Source organism: Denticeps clupeoides, chromosome 1, assembly GCF_900700375.1.
Source record: "Denticeps clupeoides chromosome 1, fDenClu1.1, whole genome shotgun sequence".
Lineage (NCBI taxonomy): Eukaryota > Metazoa > Chordata > Actinopteri > Clupeiformes > Denticipitidae > Denticeps > Denticeps clupeoides.
The window spans coordinates 20,467,111-20,494,230 of NC_041707.1; the positions used below are offsets into that span (position 1 = coordinate 20,467,111).

Below are 27,120 nucleotides of genomic sequence, written 5' to 3' on the forward strand. Positions count from 1 at the left end.
GACAATGGGTAAAGAACAAAAAAAGGCATGTGTGAGAAGTTTGTCCACATGCACTCGGAGCAGCAGACACATCTCAATCAAAAACCAAAAAAGAAAGAAAGCCTCCAACACAAATCCACAAATACGTGTTTTGGCTTCATGATCATCAGGGGCAGCTGGTCGATGAATGGAGCCCATACAGTTGTGGTTGAACAAGGGATGAAGACTGCTCTGTGTTATGTGCGCCATTGTTGAGGTGATTGAAATAAAAAGCCAAACACTTAGCCATGGGTGAGCAATAACCATTGTGTTTAAAGTGTTACATTGAGGTTTATAACCATAATGCAATTACAAGCAAAGTGTCCTAAATAATTTGAGTACTTTTCTGAGTTGAATCACATTTTTGCACACTCTTGTACACACAAAGACACTTGCTGTCATTCCAGCTTCTAAAGCCTGGAGAGGAGATTGTTCCTGACAATTGATGACCCTGAAACCAATGCCTTAATTTAACTATATTAGGAATTCTGACCGCAGATAAACCTCATTGTGCCAACCTAGTAGCAGTATATATAACAACCCACCTTTACCTACAGCTTCACCATTCATTTTCAAATATCAGAATGACAAACTACATCTGTAACGAGGGTTCAACAAAGAAAAAAAAATCTGCAATTGTTCGTTTCAATTACAGCTCTAGTGTACCTTTCAGCACAATTTATCCCCACTAGCCACAACAACTAAAAAACTGAATTAGCTAGCTAGCTGAGGACATTGTAAAGCAGCGAATAGCTCTGATGAGATGTATTCTATATTGGAATTAAACTGCATGAAAATAATCTGCCCGCAGGGGACCGGTGTCCTGTCAATCACACAGGGGCGTTTAAAGGTGTAATTACATTAATGCTCCACTGGAGGGTGCAGGTTTGCAGGGACGAATGTCAAATATGAATATGTTTGAATATGAGCACACCTTGAGGACATGAAAGGTACTTCAAACACCTGCGCTGTGAAGTTACTTGTTCGTCATTACCGTAATGGGTACCTCTGAATATTCTCCCCGTTTCTCTGCCCAAGTCGTCCGTTGCGATACACTGGGAACCAGTTTCACACTCACAGTAGGTGATTGATTTTGGGGAACACTCTTCATGAAATCCTGTTCGCTGAAACAGAATGCCTTCATTTGATGGAAATGGCACTTTGACTTTTTTTTTTTTTTGGTAAAACATAGTGACTTAGTGACATAGTGAATTTGTGCTTGTGTCATATTCCCCTCTACTGTATATTGCGTTTTATTGTACTGTGTGTTACTGGGATTTCGAGACAGTGGGTGGAGTTACATTTACAGTTACGGCATTTGGCAGACGCCCTTATCCAGAGCTACTTACAACGTGCTTTCAAGTTACCATCGATGAAGAGATCAATTCCGGTTCACTAGGACCCCCAACTATGAATACAGTTGACTTTGTATTCTAAATTCTGCAGGTCTGTGAGTTGCGCTGGAGGACAGTTTACCTTCAGCGGTCTAGTGGTGACCATGCCGCTCTTGGTGGCGGTTGGGGATCTCCTATTCGTTCATAATATTAATAATACTAATACTACCCAGCGTGACGTGTGTCTCCGCCGAGGAGCGCCGTGTCACTTCGGCTTCACCGAGCAACGACCATTGAACTTGTTTTCTTTACAGATGAAAGCATAAAAGGAGGATCCCTCGCTGTCCTCGTACTTCCCTCCCATGTGCTGACACGACTGGAGGCGAAAGCAGAAGTCCATCAGCTGACCGCGGCCGCGGCGGCGCGCACAGGCGCGCCGGTCTCCAGCCCCGCGCGTGCGCGCGCCAGGTCGCGCGCCGGTCTCCAGCCCCGCGCGTGCGCGCGCCAGGTCGCGCGCCGGTCTCCAGCCCCGCGCGTGCGCGCGCCAGGTCGCGCGCCGGTCTCCAGCCCCGCGCGTGCGCGCGCCAGGTCGCGCGCCGGTCTCCAGCCCCGCGCGTGCGCGCGCCAGGTCGCGCGCCGCTTTTGCGCGAAATTCCCGTTGATGCCGGAATGACGCAAACGGCGCAGTGAACGGAGACGCCGCGGAGTAAAACACGGGTCCGGCGAACCAGGGCACTCATGCTGAAAAAGAGCAATATAGCTGTGTACGACAAGGTAAAAGCAAGACCGTGTGTTATTTACCTCGATTGTGTTATACGCGAAAGTTAAAATGCCGACTTGACCTCAGTGAGAGCGGCGCTGGGGGTTAATTGACTTTAACCAAATTTCCTCTCATGTTCACCCGGCTATATTTGAACTTGATCTCACAGAAGCTGAAAACGCGTCACGTGATTGCCTTGAAATTGCCGTACGCTTAATAACGGAGGATTTCCTCTAGTAACCTTGAAGAAGGGCTCGTTTCACAGTTTCTCTGTGCACCTTATCAGTGCATCCTGAACCTTGGACTTCGGTTCTAAGATCCTCCTGCGTCTGCCGATGCTCCAGAAATCACGTGGTCTCCTCGTATCTTGGCCTGTTATTTATCTCTTATTTATGTCTGGACATTGCGATCCAAGTGATGGAAAAAAAGACAGTCGTTGTTTGGAGACATCTCGTTGCAGTTTTAAATACGGTGACAGCGTGAGTAATTAGAAAATGAAAATATGTATTTGAAGGTAGAGTTATTCAAAATGAGATTTTTTTTTGCCAGGGAAAGCCTGGTTGTACCAACCTAGGGGCAACAACTGCTGTCAAACCTTTACATTCAGCCAATCTGGAGGCTTTCGATCATGCCTCAGCACTGAAGTCTTTTGTGCAATTCTGAGGATGTGCTTGCGTGCTAGTGAAATTGAACCCAGTTATCAGTATAAATCGACTAATTGACTGAATTGGTAGATAATTGAGGCTGGTAGGGTTGCATAGCATTTTTCCTTCAGTAAATAAGATACATTTTTGTTTGCTCAGGTTCTTTGTAAAACATCTCATCTGTATCTGTAACAGGAGAAATTGGGACATAACTGTATTGATAAATTAGTTTTACCCGTTTTTCCATGGTGTTCAGAATGACTGGTGTTGTATTTTTGAAATAGTTTATTGTTTTATTATAATACATTTCTTTGAAGGATGTAGCATAGTTTAAGAAAGTCATACATTTTTTGAACATGTATAAACTGTTGCACTTGAAGGATTTTTTTTCTGTTTTTGGGTTATTTATTTGATTATATTCTAACAATGTACACTTTCATTGTTATGAACTTAGAAGACAACAATGTTTGTGTGAAAAAGTGCGCCTCTTCATACCTCTAATCTTCCTTGTTTTTTCAAATGTGCTCAAGGACTGAAACCCTCAATCTTTTGTTGTTCACACATCTTGTCTTGCTTAGCTGAGCATGAAACACTGAGTTGCAATTTTAGTTGGGTCAGCACGTTATTTCACCCAAAGGTTACCTTGTTCCTATAAATATTCATATTGGCTAGTTAGCATATGTCCAAGTCAATTGGTAAATGGCCATGGTAAATAAACTTGGATAATCAATTCAATTGACTTCCTTTATTGCAGCTCCCCAGACGGGAAATTTCCCACCACACAAGCAAGACTCCCCATGAACAATTTAGGACATTTAGTGTAATTGAGAATTTGTCAAGTAACTTGTGTGTATGTCACTTCTGTTCAAGCAGAGCCTTCTGATTTAAACACTTTTGCTGTGAACTGCCATCTGACTCCTGTGTGTTGCATTGGCCCCACGAGTAGAATGCCAGTCATTAGATGTGTTTTTCATCACAGTAGGTAGTTCTGCTTTCACATGTCTGAAATCCATGTGACTGACAGCTCAGCACAAAAGACACTGCAAAGGGTGCACCTGAATAAATATTATACACAAATAATAGAGCGTTTTTTGTAATGTATGATATAGTGCTTTAAAAAGTTCTACCATAAATAAAGCAAACAGTTCCCTTATGTGCTGTTGTTTCATTAACATATTGTTTAACTTCATTAACATATTGTTTAACACTTGTTGGCATTGCTGTGTTGCTTTTGTGTAAAATGGAAAAAACAGGACCCCCTCTAGATTTCTGTGTGTCTGTGTACTGATCAGGTCACTTAATGGCTTGGAAATAGACAGCAGCAGGAGCTGGGTTCGTGTAAGTGCTTAATGCGCTTTGTTCCCTTTAATTTAACTAGAGATCAGGTTCATTAAATAACAATACATGTTTTCTGTTTTTCTGTTCATAGATGCCACTGCAGCAGCCCTAACTGAAGCTGAGGACAACATTTTGGAACACACATTAATTCAATTACCTAACAAGACCTACCTCCATTCAGCTTTTCATCCCACTGGGCTTCATGGCTTCCTATAGCCCCGCCCCCACACAAGAAATGTGCTTGTCTGAGGCAACAAACGGCAAGTTACCTGTGAAGTCCAGTGACAGCCAGGAGTCCATGAAGCTGAAGAAGGAGATCTCCCTTCTCAATGGGGTTTGCCTCATAGTTGGCAACATGATTGGCTCTGGCATCTTCGTCTCACCCGTGGGCGTGCTGATGTACAGCAGCTCCTATGGCCTTTCGCTTGTCGTGTGGGCCATAGGGGGGGTCTTTTCTGTCTTTGGTGCTCTCTGCTATGCCGAACTGGGCACCACAATAACCAAATCAGGAGCCAGCTATGCATACATCCTGGAGGCCTTTGGCAGCTTCCTGGCCTTCATCCGTTTGTGGACGTCGCTCCTCATCATTGAGCCTACCAGTCAGGCAGTCATTGCCATCACTTTCTCCAACTACATGGTGCAGCCCATCTTCCCAACCTGCACTGCCCCCTATGCTGCCAACCGTATGCTGGCTGCCGCCTGTATCTGTAAGTCCATTCAGAGGAGAGATGTGTGCCTCTGAGCCACCCGCTAAAGCATAATATAAATTTAGGGAGAATGTGAAAAAATAAAAGGAAATCATCTATTTGAAAAAAAGAACATACTTAAAAATGACATGCAAAGGAATTTCATGCTGTTAATTCATTGTGTGTATTCTTCTTGGTAGTCAATGAGTACACACTGAAAAAAGAAAACTTTAAAAAATTGTCTAAAAGTTGTCTAAAATTAAAAAATGTAACTACTGGATTGAGAAAAAACAAAATGACAGCTTTGGTTTACTTTTTTCAGTGCATATGCTTACATTTAAACAGCAAAACTGTTTAATGGGTGCAGAGCCCTGTGCAAAGCTGATCAAATGTAAAGCGAAATGTGAAAATCAGCGGATGGGTTTTCACTGAACGATTGTGAAACCAAGAAAAATCTGTCAGTGGTGTGGCACAGTGCCTGTCAAGCTGAGTCAGAATTTGAAAAAGATAGTACATCCAAGGGACCTATAGGAGCAAGGGCTCGGGTTAAACTTCGACTGCATATAAATGTTACAACATCCCTCAGACAGACAGAATGTTAAGGGGGCTTACGGGAAGCAACAGGGCTGGTTGAAAGTGGTCAAAAGACGTAGACTCCAAATCATCAGCATCTGTTTCCTGTTTGGGGAAAGCAGCGTAGTGAAAGCGGAAATTTCCTGATAGCTTGCACACTGTATATTAAAGTACTCAGCTGAATTCATGCAGTGTGCCCTGATAGAATACAGAAAAGAAAAATCTAAGTGAAAAAAATGAGGAAGAAGGATTTGGTGTGAGTGCAGGATTGTCTAGATTGCTCAGCAAAACTCGCATGGCAGCTCCGCTTGCGTTGTGTGCAGTTATCACGCACAATAAATGGATGAGTCAGTCAGAGTAGCAGTAAACCAGTCCAGTACTTGGAAACCATCAAGTCATTAACTACGATTATATTAGTACAAAAGCTAAAAAGCACATAATTAACAATAATCACGATAGACTGGCCTGTTGCATGAAGCATACTTGTGACCTGAGATCCTACAGGTTTCAGGAGTGGCTAAAATCCAGCTACCCTCGTGTCTGTTATCATGACTGTCTGGTAATTCACAGCATGCGCATGGGATGATTATGGTTAGCTACAAAGTACAAACCTGTAAATTGTAAGAGGCAGGGATAAAATAAATAACTTTGGATTATAATAATATTCAATACCATATAATAATCCTTTGTAAACTGTCTAAATATGTGTCGGTGTATATCACACACTTATATAAGGCAGAGAAATCATGTCTTTAAATATGGAAATGGCTTGTATCACAACTTACACACAAATACCCCCCCCCCCCCCCCCCCACACACACACACACACACACACACACACACACACACATACACACACTTCCACACATAGATAACAGATAAGCAGTAAATTGAGGAACAAGAACATGCTGAGGGCTGCAAGGTAAAGTCCTTTTAACATTAAGACTATGACCCTCGGACTAATCACTAATGTGAGCCTGAAGCATGAGAATATTATGACTTCCTCCCACAATGCCTTCTGTTGTCTTCTTATGCTATCCATAGGAGCAACATGATTACCTTGAACCTGTCTCTCTCTGCCACACCCCCACACCTTCTGCCATTACATGTTCTTGTGGAAACCTATATAGACAAATATGACATCAAGATAATACATTTAAAACACTTTTAATGGCTATGTAGATAAGTAGATAATTTCATTGAGATTTCTGTACTAAACACTTGCCACTTTACTTGAAGTAGCAAGATGCTGATAAAACAAATGAGATAAGAGGAAAGTCTTGGAAAACAATGAGATATTTTCTTTCAGGGAAGTGGTGGTGGTGGTGGTGGGGGGTGTTTGAAATGTTTTAATGGTTTCATATTTAAATTAAATATGTTTATATAATACAGATGTTTTTGACCCTTTACACATTTGAATATGCATTTGTAATGAATTTTAACTGACCAAGTGAATTATTTGCCTCCTTTCTTTTCTACTTTCAGTGCTCTCTCACTCCTTGCATGGTATGCTGCTCTGTCAGCTCTCTTTCACTCTGTCTCTCTCTCTTTCTCTCTCAGCTGCTTCTCTCCCAAAAAAACAACCTACAAGAGAGCTGTAGTCAGCAACCTTATTTCCCTAAATCAAGCCATACTCTTCAAAAGACACACATGGGCACACATGCACAGAAGAGTAAGAGCTTCAATAGTTAAAATGAATTTGAGAGACACAGTGGGAGCAGATGGAGCTCTGCGGGAGACCATACCTGCCCAGATCAGATTAGCATCCCCCCCCCATATCACCATGTTGATGTTAAAGTTGGACTGACAGTGGTCTGGTGCAGCTTGGTGTCTGGTATGAAGGCTGTCAGTAGGTATTAACATAAGCCTGGTTATCTAAAAAAAACTATGTATGTAGCTGAAATGATAATGAAACTCAACTTCAACAAATAACAAATGTTTGTTTTATGGTGTTCAGTTGGATTTTTTGTATCTATATTCTGCAGGTTTGCTGACCTTTGTGAACTGTGCCTATGTAAAGTGGGGTACCCGTGTTCAGGATTTCTTCACTTATGCCAAGGTCATAGCCCTCATTGCTGTGATCATTACCGGCTTGGTCATGATATTCCAAGGTAGTTTTGATATACATACATAATTATTCTTTGAGAGGGATGCATTAATTAGGTAAATCCAGATTTGCACCGGAAAAATAATTTGATTCTCTTTAACTCATGTAACTCCTTGTGTAATGATCTTATAGGACACACACAGAACTTTGATGGGATGTTTGAAAGTTCCTCAAAGGACCCTGGCAACATTGCACTGGCTCTATACTCAGCCCTCTTCTCCTACTCTGGCTGGGACACCCTCAACTTTGTCACAGAGGAGATCAAGAATCCAGAGAGGTGAGTATTTAGCTAAGTAAAGTAAAGAGTATCTGAGTTGGACGAGTGATGGGAAAATGGGAAGAGTTGCATGAGGTGGTTTGCTGATTTTAGTGAATGCAGGGATTGAACCATTATCTGTGATTAACTCAAGTGGCTGCACAACGAACAATACTCTGTCCAGGCAACATGTGATTGGATCACAAGTCTTCCCGACTCTCAGTGCTGTCATGTGATAGTAAACTTCTGAGACTGCTACACACTGTAACCAGAAGTATTATATTTTATCTTAATCATAGTACTTTATTGCCATTTTGTGCTTATTTTCAAATAATCACATATTTTATTAAAATTGTAATATGTAAAATCCTAATGTATAAGTCACTTAATGTGAAATATTCACTGTCAAATCATAATTTTGGACTTTGAATACACCTACACATTTATGGGTATTGCCATTTTTAAATTCTAAAAAGAAACTAAAGACACAGGAAAATGAATATATATATATATATATATATACACACACACACACACACACACACACACACACATATATATACATATATATAATCATACAAAACAGGGATGGTTTTCTGACAGTCCTGAAATCTTAACACTCGTGTTAATGTGCATCTCATGAAGCAGCTTTTGATGATGACAATAGTGGACAAAGCAGTTATAGAGGTAAAAAAAAAAAAGGTGGTCATTAAGGAGTCTCCATAATGACCACAGAGTAGGTGTGAAAAAACATTTGACTGGTACTCTATATGATATAGGAAAATACATACATAATGTAAAATTTGTCATCTTTCTCTTGTCTCCCTCTGAAAACTGTCCTTATAAATGACAGGAACTTGCCTTTGTCTATTGCCATTTCAATGCCCATTGTCACCGTGATCTACATCCTAACCAATGTGGCCTACTACACAGTGCTGCCCATCAATGCCATACTGGATAGTGATGCTGTGGCTGTGGTGAGTGGCTTAAATATGTTTCCGTGTGTCAAAAGTGTTTGAACCTTTGCTGTGATTGAACAATTGAGTAGGTTTGCTGGGATGGAAGAAAGTGTTTTGCTATATTGCTCTCATTGTTCAGACTCATTTCACTATCAATGAGCTTTTTGAACTGTAGATGTTTAATATTGGTTAGCAGTTTGACATTATGATTTATTTAACAGACATTTGCAGATAGGGTGTTTGGAGTGTTCAACTGGACAATGCCCCTTGCAGTCGCCCTGTCTTGTTTTGGTGGGCTCAATGCATCTATACTTGCTGCTTCCAGGTGAGTGAGACAATGATGGAGAATGAAATGTCCAGAAATGTCCCGTTTCAGTCTGTTCAGTCTACTGGGAATAAAAATGAACAAGAGCCACTGTATGGGACATGCAATATGACGTACATTGATGAAAATGTACCCAACTTTTAATAGGTTGTTCTTCGTGGGCTCCAGAGAGGGCCACCTTCCAGACTACTTGTGCATGATTCACGTCCATCGCTTCACCCCCGTCCCTGCTTTGCTCTTCAATGTCAGTCATGCCACATCCCACAACATACTTCTCATGTTTTTGTTTGCATATCTTATTTTGTTCTTAATATTAGTTGACAGTAGTTCAATTTCATGTTGGATGTATTTCTTTATTCCTCCATGTCATTTATGTAGGATGCTGAAATGTTCCGTACAGATCAGCCTTTTTGGACCACTAGTAGCAGCAGCAATGCTAATTTAGTTTTGTCCCACTACAGGGTGCTATGGCACTGGTGTACCTCTGTGTTGAAGACATCTTTAAGCTGATCAACTACTACAGCTTCAGCTACTGGTTCTTTGTGGGCCTGTCCATTCTGGGGCAGCTCTACCTCCGATGGAAACAGCCCGATAGGCCGCGCCCATTAAAGGTAACCACGTTTAAAGAGAACTGAATCATAGTCTAAGACTAAGAATGTTTTCGGTTCCTTTGGATTTGACATTGTCAGCCTTTTAATCAGTCACTGAAATAGGGTGGCAAACAAATCCAGTACATGGAGGACACTTTGTGCTACTTCATGTTTTACAAACTACTCAGTAATATAAAGACTCCTTTATCTAAATAGTTCAGGTCTTCGTTGACTAAAAGGCTTCATTGAGGTTAAATCAGGGTAATTTTACCTGAAATTGAAGTTTTTTAATTTTTAAAAAGTTGTAAAAGTTGTCAGAGTTCAACGTGTTCTCCCTGACTTGGTTTGGCCAAACAAATATTAGCAAATATATGCTTTATGTCTCTACAGTTTATTGTATTTTTTATGCTTTTTTCAGCTCAGTATCTTCTACCCGGTCATCTTCTGTTTGTGCACAGTCTTCTTGGTGGTGGTTCCCCTCTACAGTGACACAATCAACTCACTGATTGGCATTGGGATTGCCCTATCAGGGGTTCCAGTCTACTTCCTTTGCTGCAAAACTCCTGCTTACAAACGGCCTATGTGGCTCCGTAAGGCAACTGGTAAGTTCATAAAATCAAAAGTCCTCTTAAAAAACAGTAACACTTATTTGGCCACGTATAAAATGTGTAAAAAAATATTTGGAAATGCCTTGTTCATAATGGTCAAAAAGTTCATAACATTTTCCTTGCCTTCAATATCTAGTGGCATTGCTGAGTAATGTGTCATTAATTCAGATAATTCAGAAAAGACAGTGTTGTACACTTAGTACTTTGGTCTGCATTTTTTGTGTCTCACACAGCCTCCTCAGGTTTGCTGATTCAGAAGATGTGCTATTCCGTTCTGACGGAGCAGGACACAGATGAGCCGAAGGTTGACTGAGACTGTAACAGCAAAGCAGCATAACTAAGAGCTATGAAAAACTGGCCAGAAGTCTTCCTGGGGCTCCACCTGCATCAGGTTGATGGACATTTGTCACAATTCCAGGATGACACGTAGGATTCAAAATGGAACAAATACAATGAGAAAATGACTATGGACTGAATTGAAAAATGGTATATAGTTTTTTTTATCGTGTTCATTGATTTTTGTAGAACAGACTGTTTATTATACTAGGGGACAAGTATTAGAATGTGTATGTAGTATCCATATATACGAAGAGAACACATCATGGGCATTGCTGAAACCTGAAGTGTTATAATCATCATTATTTAAGTATAAAATAATTTTGCATGATTTTTAATCACTTGTTTAATAAAAATCATGGATATTTGAGAGGGACTGGCATTCATTAAAGTGATGATGTCAATAATGAATCACAGTGGGGTTTCTGCTAGGACAAATGACCAATTAGCCACTGCATCAGTGCACCAATGTAATGAATTTGGGCCAAATCCAGGATAAAACACATTGAGTAACTAAATTATTTCCAAAAATTAAAACATGTGTTTTATGGATGCTTGTGTAAATGTAATAAGAAAAAAGTATATGGTATGCACATTTAATTAGCAGGTAGCACGGCACTAGGATGAGGAATATGGACAGTACCATACGCTCATCTCCAAGTACATGTGGTGTATTGGTAAAGAATTCAAGAATAATTAAGGCATTGAGCTTATTCTTTATTGATACAAGAACTTCAGCCTCAATCAACATCTGTCACGCTCCTCTCTCAGGCGTTCTCCCATTAAGTCAATAAATATGTACACAGTAAAAACACAAGCTCTTCAGCCAATTGTGTCTTCCCAAGGTCTCTTCTTTCCACCTGTTGGCTGGGCTGCTGCCTTGGGACTGGCTGACTTAGAAATATCTGATGTCTGTGTCAAAGGATTGTGGGTGAAGGTCTGCCGAAGGGGGCCTTTGAAAAAAGGATTAAATCATAGATACATGCTCATTTACAAGAATATCAGGAATACAAGTGCTTAAAAAATAGACCTTAGACTAAAAAAAAAGACGCATAAACCTTATATTATGTACAATCCTTGCCAAAGTTGAAGGTGTAGCCCTAAATGCACTGCAATACTTCATTTTCTTACCTTTGGCTGCAATGTCCAGGTGACCTTTTATCCTTCTTTCTCGCTCCTCCAGCTGCTGGGCCAGCTGAGCGTTCTTCCAGCCTGCACAAGAAACAGAAAATAAGTCAAATTTTAAACCCCACTCCAGTCCCGAAATTACTGTTCAACTTTACTCAGTACTATTCCTGAGTCATGGAATTTGAACATTTTTATATGATGACCCAATAGCATCTGTTGAATTTTCTTATTTATTCACTGTGATCAGAGTGACTTTTGTACAGAAACTAGAAATTCAGAAGAACTCTGTATAATGTTTTTTTTTTTTACTGCACCCAGTAGATATGCCTCCAAGATGAAAAACCTTTAGTTTTTTCCCTTGGAAAAGTCAGGGAAGCGTCTGAATGATTAATTCACCATAGGTAGACTGTCACCTCTGAGAACCTGCCCTTTGCCTGGACTGCAGACATAGAGCAGAACTTTAACTAGAAACGGCAAATATCCTGATCTCTGACCGATCACAGCAGGGTCTGCTAAAAATGAACAGAGAACAAGTCATTAGGGGCAGTCAACGCACCTTTCTTAATGCTCTGGATAAAACCCTCAGAGGGGGGCAAGGCAGATGTAGGATGGGCAATCCTTTGTGGAATCCGCAGCTTCTCCCTGACAATGGGGTGCTTCAGCACGGCCACTTGAACCAGAGAGAAGACGTTGGAAGTCATCCAGTATGTGAACACCGCCTAAAAACAAGGCACTGATGATATCAAGGACTGCTGTAACATTAGAAATATTTCTTATTAAATTTAACTACATGTAAACAAAATGTATTTAAGTACATAAAAGTTGTATTTTAATTATGCAAGATGCATTGCTTTAGTATCCCAACCCTAAGTAAAATGCCAAAAACAGAAATTAAATAATCTTTAGCATCAGAAAGCAGCTGAGAGAAGACTGTGGTGATGTTGAAACACACTGTTGGGAAGTTTATGGTGAGAGGGAGGATGACAAAGGGCATGATCCTAAATACAGTCTTCATCGCCCGTAGATTAGGGTTGTCCACACCAGACTCTGCACCTAACTGAGATGGAGAAAAGACATAACACTATTTTTGAATTTTGAACTTTTTTTTAAAAAAGTTGGGATTTAACTGGTGTTCTTACCTCCAGAATGGCAAACATAGTACCAGTTACTGCCAGTGGAAGGATATAATAGGGATCTGATGCAGTGAGGTCTGAGAACCACCAAAGGCCACCAGTTTGCAAGCTGGGAACAGGTAGGTATGCCATTTTTCTCAGGGCAATGAAGAAAGAGATGAAAATGGGTGCCTGTCAAGAAAATAGGGGAGAAAAATCAAAAAGATACAAATAATTTTAATTATGTGCACTCTAGTTCATTGTACTTGACCCAAAATGCATTCAGGTAATAATCATTTGATCTTACATCGCAATAGGTTGTCATACCTGAACTATAGGGACCAGGAAGCCACGGAGCGGATTGACATCATGTTTCTTTTGAAACATCACCAAGTCAGAGTAAGCTTTTGAGACTAGAGTGACAGAGAGAGAGACTAGTTATCCATAGTATTTGTGCCATCATCCTGAAGAACACATTTGACAAAAGTATAGAACATGGGGGATATGGAAAATTTGGGGAGGGGAAGTCACTGACACTCAAACTTGTTGCCACTCTGCTTGACTTCGTTGAGGCGAGTGGTAAGTTTGTTCATCTCCGGTAAAACATTGTTCAGCTTCGCAGCTTCCCTCTGACCCTTCACAATCACTGGAAACACAATGCATCGAGCCAACACTGTGCCTGTGCAGAAAAGGCAAACATGCACACAAACCGTGAACAGTGCAAATGAAACCAAGCAGTGTACGCTCCCTCCACAAGACCCTGAACAGACAGACAACTCACAGTTAGGCTGCAGGCAGGCAGCAAGACAAGCATGCATCTAGTAACTCTCCTTGACACTGTGGCTGACTTACACAAAGTTTTAATACTGTGATATATACTTCCAAAATAAACCTTCAATCCTTCGGTCCCAACTAAATATATAAACTATCTGAATAAACATTTTTCATCTATATTATAAAGGAATTCAAATAGCATATATTTAAGTAGACAATGGCCCTTTTCCTACAATAATGTAATTGTTTGAGAGACTATAATATGATTTCCTTCAGATTTTATTAGCTAAAAGCTTCCCACTGTGTTTAAAATGGAATAATCCATCTCACCTACTACAATCGCCCCCCACCAAGGAAGGCCTACATCCACATGAATAAACTCCAGGATGTTCTGAATCAGGCCCACAGGGGTGTAGCTACCGAGGCCCAACTCTGATAGGCTGACCTCTGTCCCTGCCCCTCGCAGAACATCCACTGCAGTTGGAGCGGCCTCCACTACCTCTGCTGTCACAGGCTGGGGGACAACAGGGGACGCGTCGACACTTGCCACGGGGGTGGTGACTGGCATGTCCACTGGCCCGGCAGCAGAGGCCGCCTGGACAGATCCAGCTGATGTCTGAAAATATTAAGGCGAGGAGACTACAATTTCGTAACAAATCTGCACTGTGGCTGAATCAGCTAAGAAAGAATATGCCACTGTCATCTTTGTGTTGGTAGATATGGAATAATGAGTAAGTTATCAGTCATACATTAAGCTGTAAGATATGGTGAAGCGACAGACTTACCTCTGTGCTGCTGTACCTGAGGGACACAGAACTAGCGACCAACAACTGTCCATGCTGCTGAAGTCTTAGGACGGATCTGGCCAGCGGACTCCTACTGCCTCCTGGCGTGTGTAGATAAGACCTTTGCCCAGCAGACTACGACAGAAGGTGACGAGGTTAAGAAGCTGTCGTGTAAACGCCACGGCTTTAAATCGCCATTTCTGTCTCAAGATCGACGAGACGCGTAGAGGCATTTTCCTTTAAATTTATGCACAGCCCTGACGGCTCGCTCAGGCGTTACACCGCAATAAAATCACACAGGATATTCAGACAAACCTGGTGCCGAGTCGACAATATGGGGTACAAGCCAGAGCCTGCACCGTTTATCTTTTTTAAGAAACATGAGGTTAAACAACCCTGCGCAACCCGTCCCCTGAGCGCAGCCATGTTGAAGCAAACATGGCTGTGTGTACGGCGAGCGTTAGGGACCAAGCTGCATGTCTTTTGCGTTTTAAAATTCTCTTGCTCCGTGTTATTGGTTTACACCGCACACTGGGTGTAATGTTTGATGCAGGGTTAAATTGGATCACTGTTTAAGATCTATTTAACATTACAGAAAGGGACGCTCACTGCTGTCTGTGCCGCACTTTAATTTGAAAGCTGACGTCGAACCGGAAGTGGGAACTTTTGTCGCAGCCGGGCGCTCAAATTTCCATGTGGAAGCGGCGGATGTGAAGTTACGCGCGTCACTTTGTGTTTTTATTAGTATAATTTTTGTGTTTTACAGCGCGTTTCCCTTATAATGTCAGACACATGGAGCAATATTCAGGCGCACAAGAAGCAGCTGGATTCCCTTCGGGAGCGTCTGCAGCGGAGACGGAAAGACACTTCTCAGCTGGGCATAGGTACTTGAACACAACATTGCCCTCCCGGGTCCGATTAATACGCTTTTTAAAACCGGGGTGGCTCAACAGTATAATATGATGTAAAATGCGTTTAGCCGCACCGTTGGCTGTATCTGTACACTTTGACCACGTGACCAGCTGAAAATCTGAACGCTTGCGATGGTTTTGGACTTTAGACGTGCTGGGCGGGGATGGTACCTCAGTTCGGAGCGACAGCCCGGGCCCAGCAGCCCAGAACACCCCGAAGGTTGAGGAGGAGAGACCGCCAGACCCAGAACTGGAAAGTAGGCTGCTGGGGTACCTATCCGAGCTGGGTCTCTCCCTGCCTATTGACTCGCTAACCATCACGGAAGAACTCAGTACTGTAAGTAGTCACTTAATTAATATATGAGTTGGGTGTGATGCTTTAAAAAAATTCACATCTATTGATGTGCACTGCTTTTTTCCCCCCTGGTCTTTCTGAAGGGTGAGGCACCAGTTTCCCATGGCAGCATTCAGAGCTTGCTCCTCAAGTTCTCTGCTCAGGAGCTGATCGAAGTCCGGCAGCCATCCACAACGCCTACATCATCTTCCTTATCCTCACCCTCCACGCTGGTCACATCAGTGGACCACACGAAAGTCTGGGCGATGAGCGGAGGTGTAGCCCTGCCTCAGAGAACTGGTGTCAAGAGGAAAGGCGAGGACAGCATTCACAGTAAACGGGCACCAGGCTCCTCCCCATCCCTACAGTCACCGCCGTCCCCGCCACAGACGTCCTCTCTTTCTCTGGCGGCATCCTCGTCAGCGCACACAATTGGCACATCCGACTGGAAATGTGGAGGTGGGGTGGGTGGGCCAGAGAAAAAGAGCAGGACCAGCAAGGGGCAAACGTCCCACTTGGACATGGAGATTGAGAGTTTACTGAACCAGCAGTCCACCAAGGAGCAGCAGACCAAAAAGGTTAGAATCATAACAAGCATGGCAGCCTAAAATCTTTCAACAATGTGAAAGACATTATCATTGTCTCAATGTAATATCTCATGGAGGTATTGTTTATTGTATATTTTATTGCAGGGAGAATTCATGCTTATTAAATGTATATTTGAGAAACATATTGAATAGTTTTTATTCAGTTAGTGCAGGCATTCTGAAGTGACAATATCCGATGTTAATTAGAGAACACAGGTCATCTTCCACTTTAACTATAGCTGTCCTACTTGTATAAACTATAAAAATAAAATGTGTGTCTGTCCTCTAATATCTGCTTTCCTCCTCCTTTGCAGATGAGCAGGGAGATCCTTGAGCTACTAAACACCAGCTCGGCAAAGGAGCAGTCCATTGTGGAGAAGTTCCGCTCTCGTGGCAGAGCTCAGGTGCAAGAGTTCTGTGACCACGGAACCAAAGAGGATTGTGTTCGTTCTGGAGACACACCACAACCCTGTACCAAGCTACACTTCCGGTCTGTTTCACACACACACCGCTGCAGTCTTGGCATCAGTTTAACATAGTCTGTGCATATTGCTCAAATAATCATGCTTTAATATGTAGTTTATTTGCATTGTGATCATCAGAATATCCAAACGTTATGCTTAGAATAAGCTAATGATATACAGGGTGGGACCGAACAGTGACGTGTTCAGTGGTTGGTTTTCGCAGGCGAATCATCAACAAGCACACAGATGAAAGCCTGGGCGACTGCTCCTTCCTCAACACCTGCTTTCACATGGACACCTGCAAGTATGTGCACTATGAAATCGACAGTCCACCGGAGGCTGAAGGGGCTACCTTGGGGCCACAACCCGGGACAGCTGAGCTGGGATTACATCCAACAGATGGAGACAGCAACGTAGGCAAGCTGTTCCCCTCGCAGGTCAGAAAGTGTTACTTTGTGCCTTCGTACAATATAGAAAATGTGCACACTGCAACCTACAAATATCCACAGGAAGTTTAACTAAAGTTCTGCATGTGGCATTATTATCCCCAGTGGATCTGCTGTGACATCCGCTACCTGGATGTATCCATCTTGGGGAAGTTTGCAGTGGTAATGGCAGATCCCCCCTGGGACATCCACATGGAGCTGCCATACGGTACACTGACCGATGACGAGATGAGGAAGCTCAACATTCCCATCCTCCAGGATGATGGTTTTCTGTTCTTGTGGGTCACAGGGAGGTATGAGACCAGTTGTCAACTTTTAAGGGCTTAATTATTAGAATTTGCAAGCTCTTTTCATGTCTTAAAATGCCCAATCAGGTAAGTTTTAGCAAGAATCTAAGCTTGTATTGCCTTGAAACATTCCCATCACTGAAGCAAAGTGCCCTCACCAAGTCCCTTTTTTTATGCTGGAAAAATGCTGTGACACAGGTAATGTTCTTCTCCAGTGGTGGCATGATGACTGGGCGTGACCGCTTTGGACTGTATTTTGCCTGGTACAAACCAGGTGTCTTTACTGTGACTGTGTATCCACCTCAGTATTAAATCTGTTTTACAGGGCCATGGAGTTAGGCAGAGAGTGCCTGAGCCTGTGGGGGTAAGAACGTATCCTCTGCTCTTATTCATTTCAGCCACTGCTTGGTTTTTATGCCACCTTTTGACCGTAAATGTTATTAGCTATGAGCGAGTGGATGAGATCATTTGGGTGAAGACGAACCAACTTCAGAGAATCATTCGTACCGGGAGAACTGGTCACTGGCTTAACCATGGGAAGGAACATTGCTTGGTGAGTGGGGTCTGTTAGTATGTCTGATTGGGGAACGTGTGGCGTTTCTGTGTAGTTTCGTGAATTTGTTTTATTGATTTAGTGGTTAATTTGTTCACTGTTCTCTCGTATTCTCCCCAGGTGGGTGTGAAGGGAAATCCTCAAGGGTTTAACAGAGGATTGGACTGTGATGTCATTGTGGCTGAGGTGAGGTTTAAAAAAAAAAAAAAAAAAGACCAAAAACAGATTGGACTGATGTGCTGACACATGCTGTCTGTCTTTCAGGTTCGTTCCACGAGTCACAAGCCTGATGAAATCTACGGGATGATTGAGCGCCTCTCTCCGGGTACCAGAAAGATTGAACTTTTTGGAAGACCCCACAACGTGCAACCAAACTGGTAAGTTGGACCTTGACGTTTGTGTAACCCCTTTTAAAGTAGTATTTGGAAAAAAAAGTTTTTACTGCAATGCAATTAATTCATTTATTGACACCCCTGTATTTAATACGTTTTAAAGCTGCACAGTGTAGTGTGAGACCATTCCAGGGTCCTGGACTTCTGCACAGTCACCCACAGCTTGATGTATATTTTTTTATAGGGTGACACTTGGCAACCAGCTGGACGGGATTCACCTATTGGACCCAGACGTCGTGGCCCGATTCAAGAAGCGATATCCAGACGGTGTCATCTCCAAACCCAAAAACATGTAGTCCAGAACAAGTCTGGATTCCCTCAAGTACACTGTAATCTCTGAACTTTGCCTGAAGCTCAAATGCTGATAAATGACCACATTTGATTTGTAATAAAACTAAAGTAAAATGTCTTTTTTTGTTGTTTTTTTTGTAATGTAACTGAAACATTACAATCTTGGACCTGACTTCATAGTGTGTATCTCTGAACATTGCTTTACTCTCACTTGACCGCTGTAGCTTCAACAAAGAACTGGTACCCACCCACCTGGCCGAAGGATTGTTACTGTTTAATGTCTCGGATTGGTCATGTTCGGAGACGCTCAATACAAGCAGCATGATTTATAAAGTACCTGGTAGTTGCAGGTGTTTCCATAAAGCGACTTGTTTCATACACAACACTAAATTTCAAACTTCAATGAATACAAAATTAAGAACTTCATGAGTTTTATTAATATTTTTTGCAAAGTTGAAAAAAATAAACCTCTTAAGAAAAGTTTCTCTTGTTTACACATGATATTACATACCAAAATTGTGGGCAACACTGAAACAACAGATTTGTGATTATAGCTACATATATCTTGTTAGACTGTTTGGACTGGAGACATATTGTTAAGAGTCTGTAGGCTGAAAAATCCCTACGGGTTACAGAAAGCACTTGCTCATCTCAAATTTCTAAAGATTAGTACAAATGTATCTTAAAAAAATAATCAAAACCGTGGAGTTGTTGGCTAGTAACTCCAATGTACTCTCAACCGAACTGCTAAATTATCACTCTTCTGTATTCTCTCTCACACACAGAAAAATACACAGGCAAAATAAAATGCACTTTCTGGACTGAAAATGTAAACGTTGTGTCCTCAACTCTTCCCATTTCGGTGTGAATAGTGATCACTATTATTTGTGATATCTGTATGGGGTAAATGTTGGGGGTGAAATCTGGTAGCTTCAACATGAGCCGGTCAGTCACACGTTCCCCGTTACACCTCCACATTCTTCTCTTCCTCCTCCCAGCATTCCACTCAGAGGTGATATGAGATCAAAGGTCAAATCTTTTTACTATCCTTTGGAAAGCAACAGTCACTGGAGCTTTGGGCTCGAGGGCTTTAGTAAGTGGCATCCACAGCATTGATGTTGCTGTCTAGCTGGTGTCGGAGGGAGAGACGAGCCTTGTGGGAGAAGTAGACCTGAGGGCCTCCGCCCTCCCCATCACTGGTCACTGATGTTGTTGAGGTGAGTCGGGGTTTCACCTCATCAGTGGCCACTGAATGGACGCAAAAGAAATTAGATGTGGGGTTAGAAAGATCGTTCTCCAATAAATAATCTCTACTGTTCAGCCTAACACAGTTTACATACTGTCAAATTCATAGGATACATGCACCAGCGTTCAGTTTCTGACAAGCACTAACTGATGTTAATTTTAGGAAAATTGTGATTTAAAAGTATTCTCTGGCATTGGTTTCTGTAATGACTAGGTCTTTAAAGTACAATTATTTAATTTGTACTCCTGTTTAAACGTGGTGATATGTTCACTGTCATCATCACCACCTCTGAGCATATTGCAGCTCCCTCACCTGCCTCTGGAGGGCACTGTCTCCCCTTGCACCTCTCCTTGCAGCGTCTGTAGAATGGAAAGCACTGGAGCACTTTCACACCCATGGATCCGAGGGATGTGTGGGAGCCTGAAAAGAAATTGAAAAATGTAGAGTTGACTTACTATCCCATTATTACATATTATTAAGTGTCAATACACTTTTCAGGCATTTCACAAATGTATTGCCAATTACTGTTTAGTATTTTTCAATTTATTTTAGAATTAAAAACAAATAGATTTGTTTGTCTCTCATGGTATAGAATGAAAGCAAAACATATCTACGCATGAATCCTTTCTAGTGACACCACTAACACGTGATAAACCCTCGTATAATGCCCCATAATCTTTTAAATAGATGTCAGTGGTCTAATGATGACAAGCAAGCAATCTAATAAATCCTTGGTTGGAATTAAACCACTGAGGTCATGGATCCAATGACAGAAAGGGGCGTGTTATGCTAACCAATTACGACACAATGTCAGCTTCCAGTCACATTAGCCCGCAGGCTTCAATAATGCTTATATGTTGCAGTTTCTTGTACAAACTGGTTGCCGCCTCATCAAATCTTCATGATCTCACAAAAATTTTAAGCTTGAATTTGTTTTTTGACATGTATGGACAAGGCTTGGAACAGGAAAGTTAGAATCAGAGCCAGGTGAGTCATGAACTGCCTTGATGATTGACAGTTTGGCACTACCCACTGGTTTTAGGGGTGAAAAAAACGTAGACATGGCATTCACCTTCATATTGCAGGTTTACTTAGTGGTTCCCATATTATATTGTAATTATACATTGTTATTATAATTTTGTCAAGATGTTGTTCTCTAGGTTGCTGTCGTGCCGTGACATGAAAGCGCTTGCAAAACGAAGCTGCACATTCCCTTTTCCCAACAGCACCAATCTGTTCTTATGCTTTTGTGTTGGTCCTAATTGGTCATTCCTTTCTGATGACAAGCTTGAAATAAAGACAAGTAACATAGTTCTTACACATTTTTACGCTTTGACAAAGCTGCCATACATCATACCAAGCTGCAGAAATGTGCCTAAAAGAACAGAGAAACACAGTTGGCTAAACAGTTGGTGCCCTAAAATACAAAAAGAATTACTGGAAAAGGTGGAAATTCTGGAATTCATTGAAAAACGGAAAACACAAATGCAACCAGTTTTTTTAGTCACAGCACTGAACAGAGCCTGATTTGGTCTTTGCATCAATAAATGCTTTATGGTGCGACATTTGAAGACTTTGCTGGGTTGGTATTGCAAGTGGTGCCATGTCAAAATACCCAAATGCCATCAGCCCCTGAGCCCCAGACCCCACCCCTACTGCACTCTCTCCTTCTACCTTGTGACTCTGAGATCATCTCTCACACCAACTCTACAGAAGTCTCATGCACCATCAGAATTGGGCTGCTTCCCAACTCCACTCTGGCTTCCGATATCGCAGGGGACTCCAGGCTGGTTGCCCGCCATCATTCTGTGGCCCAAATTCTGTCCCGGTCCTCTCTCACACTCACAAACAGTGTTCCCACCGAAAAAGAACACAGTGTTCCCCTCAATTCTTTTTCCCATAACCTTTCCAAGTGCTGGTTTTGGGATCTCCATGGCAAATGCCTTGTGCATTAATATCCCACCCCCAATGATCTAACACGCATTGTTAGTTTTCATACACATGCTTACATACACACACACATTGACTGAGTGGAATTTGGGCATTCCCACTTCCTGCTCTGCCAAAGCTCAGAAGTAGACAAAACCGAGAGGAGAAACGAGGGATGAAGTGAATAGGGGACTGATGGGACTGTGCCAAAGAGGACAGAGTAAAAAAAAAAAGAAAAAGGGGGCCATGACAAAGAGGACTGAGCTGAAAGAGTTTTTTCCCAGATCAGAGCTTCTCCTCCTTTGCCTCAGGTTTTCACCCAGAAATGCCAAAGTCCAGTTAATATGTATGCGGTTTCCAGCTTATGATAGAAGCGGTCCATAACAACCATTTACTGTTTGCCTTCTGTATGCAAACACCGAAGGTCAAAGACTTTTCGAGATGGGCGTAGCTCAACTTCATATTTTCCATGTGCTTATCCAACATTTACTCACAACTTTCAGTATGCAGAGCCAGCTTTCCCGTTCAGTCTACAGGTTTACAAGCTTCTACAAACATGCTTGGAAAACTGGACACCGAGCGTAATCTGACAGTCTGTTTACACTCTTTTCATCTTTTAGAGTCCTATTTAGTCCTGATTTGGGTGGGGGCGAGAGGTTCTGCAACGCGGACGTGTGGCATCATGCCCGCCGCCCTGCAAGAGTCAGCAGGTCAGCAATCTAGCAGGTTCAATCCAATACAATTCTGCCCACTGTTGGTAACTTATAGGAAGCATCCAAAAGAATTGCAAGTGGTCACACTTTGAATGCTGTGTAATGATGCATGATGATAGGTCAGTCTCTTCTTCAACCTTTCACAATACTATGAAAGCGTTTCATTCATAGTGATGCCAACAATTTAACTATGCTCAGAACAAAATCAATATTCCAAAAATGGAAATTCCAGAATGAAGTTATTTTTCAGGCCTGGGGACAGGACACTTGGTCCTTCTGAAATGCATTCTTATGGTCAGTGTACAACGCGTTTCGTTCAGTTTTTCTCCTTTACACCGATGTGATAAAGATTCAGTGTTACAAATGCATAAACCAGTCGTGACATTGCATACGCCTAAACTGCCTTCAGTGGGTTAAGTGAAATGTAAGAGTAAAAGGTAATGAGGATGATCCACCAGGCAAGCCTTGGTGGTAAAGTAGCCATACCGGCTATGCCAGGTTCTGAGAATAGTCACTAGCTTCCTATTCTCGGTATTCATTCTAGAGAAAACCTGGCAGACTCCTCCGGCTCCTCCGCCCTCCCTTCACAAAGCCTCTGACCAACCAGGAGTGCAAGTTTTGCTCAGGGGACTAAAGTAACCTGTCCTGGCAAATATTTCTGGAGGAGCCATGTGTCCTCATTCCAGCCTTATCTTAATGGCCACGTTAGACTGGTTAATGACCGGGTTCGGTTGTGAGGAATCCTGCATGAGTGCCGCTATACATCGGATTTGATCCGAAGCTCATTTTTTAACACAGAGCTTGTGTTTACATGGAACAGACCTCAGGCTTGTTTGGTAGCTGCATTATATAAAGCTCTTATCCTCCAGAGCCACCTGAGAAGGAATGCCTTGAAAGTTTAGACTCTACCTATTGCTACTAGAATGTTCCTTTGACGTCAGAGCAATGTTTTTTTTTTTTTTTTTAGTGCACCGTCAATCAGCGGCTATGAAAGTTGAATTCTCACTCTGTTGTGTATACAATAGACAGTAATTCATTTTAATTTCGCAATCACACGCACGCAGGGCGCTGACACACCCCCCCCCGGAGGTATAAGATGTTACTGTGTTCTCACAGCAGATCGCTTTTAGGAGTGATGATTATATTATAGCTTCACGTCTTACCTGATGCGGGAACGTGAAATTCTCCGTGGAGGAAGGTCCCGAGGAGCTGCAAGTTCTCACCAGCCTCTCCAGAACTCGCGTGGCGCTTCCAGCTTTAAATAGCTGATCTGTGGAAGTCGGACAGCAGCCACGCCCCCCCGCCGCCGCCCCGCCTCTTCTCTCAATGGAACCGGTCCAGCCCGGGCGAGCTAAGCCCTTTTATTAGCGATCCATTCAAAGTCTGTCTTGGGGATCGGGCTGGTTAAAATGTCCACAAACAGGAAGTCATTTCCGTGTCGACCTGCACTGCTGTGCGGGTTCACGAACTTCTGTTTTTGACCCCCGCACCCCACCTCGCCAACTCCCGACATCCCGTGAGCTGAAACGCCAGCTTTCCTGCAGGTTTAATCGAATCACAGAGACCTGGTGGCATTAGTCCCCCCCCTAGCCCTCCCACCGCGCACCGAGCGCTTCCGATCGTTGCGACATCCGTGGCGAGGCGGGGTCGTGAGGAGCGTGCGTGTCGGGCTCCGACCAATGGTCCCTCACAACCCTATTACTCTCATTCACACGCCTTTATATAAGACACAAAACAATAGATTACTGCAGCACAATTCCTACCAAATACCAATGTTAGATGTGAAAATCTGTATTTGCATGAAAATATGTTGATTTAATTCAAACATCAGACATCACACTCAAATATTCAAGTCTTCCCTTCCCTGACATGTTTTATGTGTTTGTGTGTGTAAGACCTTCACTTAACATCACAGACAGAATATACTTGCGAAACAGCAAAACTCTTAAACACCAGGAACGTAAGAACCTGGAACTCTCTTACACTTACATTCAACTTTTATGTTAGATTCTCAGTTATGTTGAATGCATTTGACAGCAGAAGAGCTTCAAGTTCCCAGTCGAAGCAATCCAAATAGTGTAATTTCATAACCACTACAGACCTCTTGGTGGGGGCGCAAGAAGCAGGGCGCCCTGCTGCTAGGTTTTTTCACCTAATGCTACGTAAACCAGGTCTGGGTGGGAAATAATAAAGAGCTCAGTGGGTGGTGGGGTGGTGGCTCCATGGATCTGAAACTAGCTAACATAACTGTTTCTTACTCCTGTCTGGCGCTGCTGGAACGGTAGCTGCCAAGAACACTTAATATCAACGCCCAGTTGGAGTATTGGCATCTCTAATTTGTTCCCCAAACTTGCACACTCTGTCTTTTTAATGATTTAAGGACAGTTTTGTAGCAGTGAATGTGTCGCTGACCCTCAGTAGAAGATTCACTTTACTCTTTGAGACTTGACATACTTTAGCAAGGATGAGACAGGAGCAGAGAACTTCTTCCAGGTGAGTGCTGGCTGGACAAACCAATTATTGTTCATTTAATTTGATAGTCAGTCACCCAAGGATCCAGTGCTTTCAAAATATGGTGAAACATACAATACACGTTTTTGCACATAACACTAGGAATTCGTCTGTGCCTATCAGTTTGCTGTCTGGTTATAAAGTATTGGCCAGATGCTCTTGCATTTGCAGATTTGTGTATTGTGTATTACTGCAGGCCAAGAGCGCTCCTTAAATAGAAAAGAATCCTTCCCATGAACACAGGATTGAAAAACGTGTCGCCGCTGGTGCATTACATGCTCGAGAGTTCAGTCATGGAAGATTACTAGACCTCCCAGTCCAGACCCGCAAAGGGTATTTCACTGATGGCATAAACTTATTGGCTCATCCTTATCGCTGTGCTGTTGTCACTTGTCTATGGTGGACCAATCAAATTTGCTTAAATGAAAAAAAAAAAAAACATATTCAAATACTCCACCACTTGTGCAAATGCTTTGCACTTTTAGTTATTTGGCCCACTGGCTTCACAGAGGTCATCTAAGTACAAGATGAGAATAGCTGCATCATAAATAGTGACAGAGGAAAATAACGACTCTTATAATAACTACTGGCCTGGTTCCTACTGACTGCAGGAGTGACCTAATGTTGAATTTGAACAGTGGATACTGATTACAGTCTCAGCATTCAAAGGACCTGAACTATACATGAGTTCTACAAAGTATAAGTCTGTTTTTAAATTCCTTGACTGACTGCTAATTCCAAAGCATTTTAACTGTTCATAAATCCTGGGCTTCAAATATTTTTATTGGCATTTCATTCGTTAATCTGAGTAAACATGTCCATGATTTTTTCACACTCATGTACAGATGTACAGGACACAGTGTCTGTAAATCTCCCTGTTTTTTCTCCCTGCAATACTTCTGCCACATTCCAGCTCAAGTCGCCTCAGACTGGTTTTTCTGTTTGCATGTATGAACCCCCCCCCCCGCCCCCCTTTCCCAGCTTTTCCCTCTCTGTCACCCCACTTTTCTGCTACTGAGTACCCCAACCACCGACAGAGTGAAAGAAGGTTGTCCGTCCTGCTCAGCGCTCCACAGAGAAGGATGTGAAACCTTTTCCCCTTGCCAGCAGGTTACACCCTCTTGTTGGGTGTGGAGTAACCCTATTCTTGCTCTGTATCTGTACACAAGATGAATGCTCAGACTTAATAAACCATTTATAACTTTCACCATGCAGGCCCAATGGGACAATACACTTCCTTGATTTTTTTTTTACAATACACTTACTTGATTTTATAAATGACTTACTGTGTCATATATGCTTAATAAGTGTATAAAGTATTCAGATCCCTTTTTTTCACAGTGGCATTTATCAGAGTGGTGTTTTTGTTTGTGTGTGTATTGGCTTTACGATACAGAAATCAGAGATATGTAGGTAGAGACAAGCCCTAAAGCAATTTGCCCTCTCTTGTTTTTTTGAAAGCTTAGATGGGTTTTGCTTACACATCTATTTTCTGTTTTCTTTTTTTTTCATTTTTGAGTGAGTAACCAGCATGCAGTGGCTTGCTTACAAGCCTATTTACGCCCTTTTCAACTTTTTTCTTTCTGTACCTACTGCAGGATGTTTGGAGTGGACTGCTAAAGATGAGAACCCAGCAGGATAAAAAAAAAAAAACTAAACTAGACTATTGCTGTGTCCCACTGAATGCAATAAGACATCCTTTGTCCCAATCCAACCAGAAGTGTGTACACTGTGCCTGTCTTGTCTGTCACGTGCCTTGCATTAGAAGTAGCAGAAGAAAAAAAAAGCAGAGAATGTCCTGGCCCCTGCTCGCTCCTTGCCTACGCCCTCCCTCTCTCTCTCTCGATGTTCACTGGCGCATTCAGGAGTGTCCCTGTTCGCGACTGGAACTTTACGTAACTTGAGTGCAGACAGGGGGATGTGACATTTGTGCAAAAGTCCTAAATATGGCATCGGTTCAGTTGTCAGGACTGGGGGCCCTGAAGGGGCGGTTAAAGGCGCGAGGGAGAGCAGCGTCAGCTCTTATCTGTCAGCTCAGCAGGCGCTGTTTGGGTGCCAGCCCCCGGTTGACGTTGTTTATCCTCATCAGTGTGGTAAGATTGCTTATCCTGGTGTTAGGTAAC

The 27,120-nt window shown here is 42.5% G+C and overlaps 3 protein-coding genes and 1 long non-coding RNA gene across 4 annotated transcripts; 2 read left to right on the top strand and 2 right to left on the bottom strand.

Annotated features, from left to right (window-relative positions):
* Positions 1 to 1,963: 1,963 nt before the first annotated feature.
* Positions 1,964 to 11,052, top strand: slc7a7 (solute carrier family 7 member 7). The gene is made up of 10 exons (XM_028973745.1): positions 1,964 to 2,126; positions 4,186 to 4,801; positions 7,339 to 7,464; positions 7,593 to 7,737; positions 8,570 to 8,693; positions 8,897 to 9,000; positions 9,148 to 9,244; positions 9,462 to 9,611; positions 10,009 to 10,192; positions 10,432 to 11,052. Exons 2-10 carry the CDS (start codon positions 4,297 to 4,299, stop codon positions 10,509 to 10,511), a joined length of 1,515 nt encoding a protein of 504 aa, XP_028829578.1. The 5' UTR covers positions 1,964 to 2,126; positions 4,186 to 4,296; the 3' UTR covers positions 10,512 to 11,052.
* Positions 11,053 to 11,230: 178 nt separating this feature from the next.
* oxa1l (OXA1L mitochondrial inner membrane protein) lies at positions 11,231 to 14,775 on the bottom strand. Its single transcript, XM_028988030.1, has 10 exons — positions 14,649 to 14,775; positions 14,334 to 14,468; positions 13,879 to 14,164; positions 13,310 to 13,453; positions 13,102 to 13,187; positions 12,802 to 12,966; positions 12,615 to 12,719; positions 12,219 to 12,381; positions 11,666 to 11,746; positions 11,231 to 11,487 (listed from the first exon to the last, which is right to left on the bottom strand). The coding sequence occupies exons 1-10, from the start codon at positions 14,757 to 14,759 to the stop codon at positions 11,357 to 11,359; spliced, it is 1,407 nt and encodes a 468-aa protein (XP_028843863.1). The 5' UTR covers positions 14,760 to 14,775; the 3' UTR covers positions 11,231 to 11,356.
* A 179-nt stretch (positions 14,776 to 14,954) lies between these two features.
* mettl3 (methyltransferase like 3) lies at positions 14,955 to 18,716 on the top strand. The gene is made up of 11 exons (XM_028999589.1): positions 14,955 to 15,217; positions 15,394 to 15,581; positions 15,683 to 16,156; positions 16,480 to 16,655; positions 16,853 to 17,066; positions 17,181 to 17,368; positions 17,688 to 17,726; positions 17,807 to 17,915; positions 18,036 to 18,101; positions 18,180 to 18,292; positions 18,492 to 18,716. Exons 1-11 carry the CDS (start codon positions 15,115 to 15,117, stop codon positions 18,601 to 18,603), a joined length of 1,782 nt encoding a protein of 593 aa, XP_028855422.1. The 5' UTR covers positions 14,955 to 15,114; the 3' UTR covers positions 18,604 to 18,716.
* Positions 18,717 to 19,012: 296 nt separating this feature from the next.
* On the bottom strand, positions 19,013 to 23,797 carry LOC114801397 (uncharacterized). The gene is made up of 3 exons (XR_003751508.1): positions 23,650 to 23,797; positions 20,157 to 20,264; positions 19,013 to 19,846 (listed from the first exon to the last, which is right to left on the bottom strand). It is a non-coding gene; the product is annotated as an uncharacterized LOC114801397 (long non-coding RNA).
* Positions 23,798 to 27,120: the final 3,323 nt, after the last annotated feature.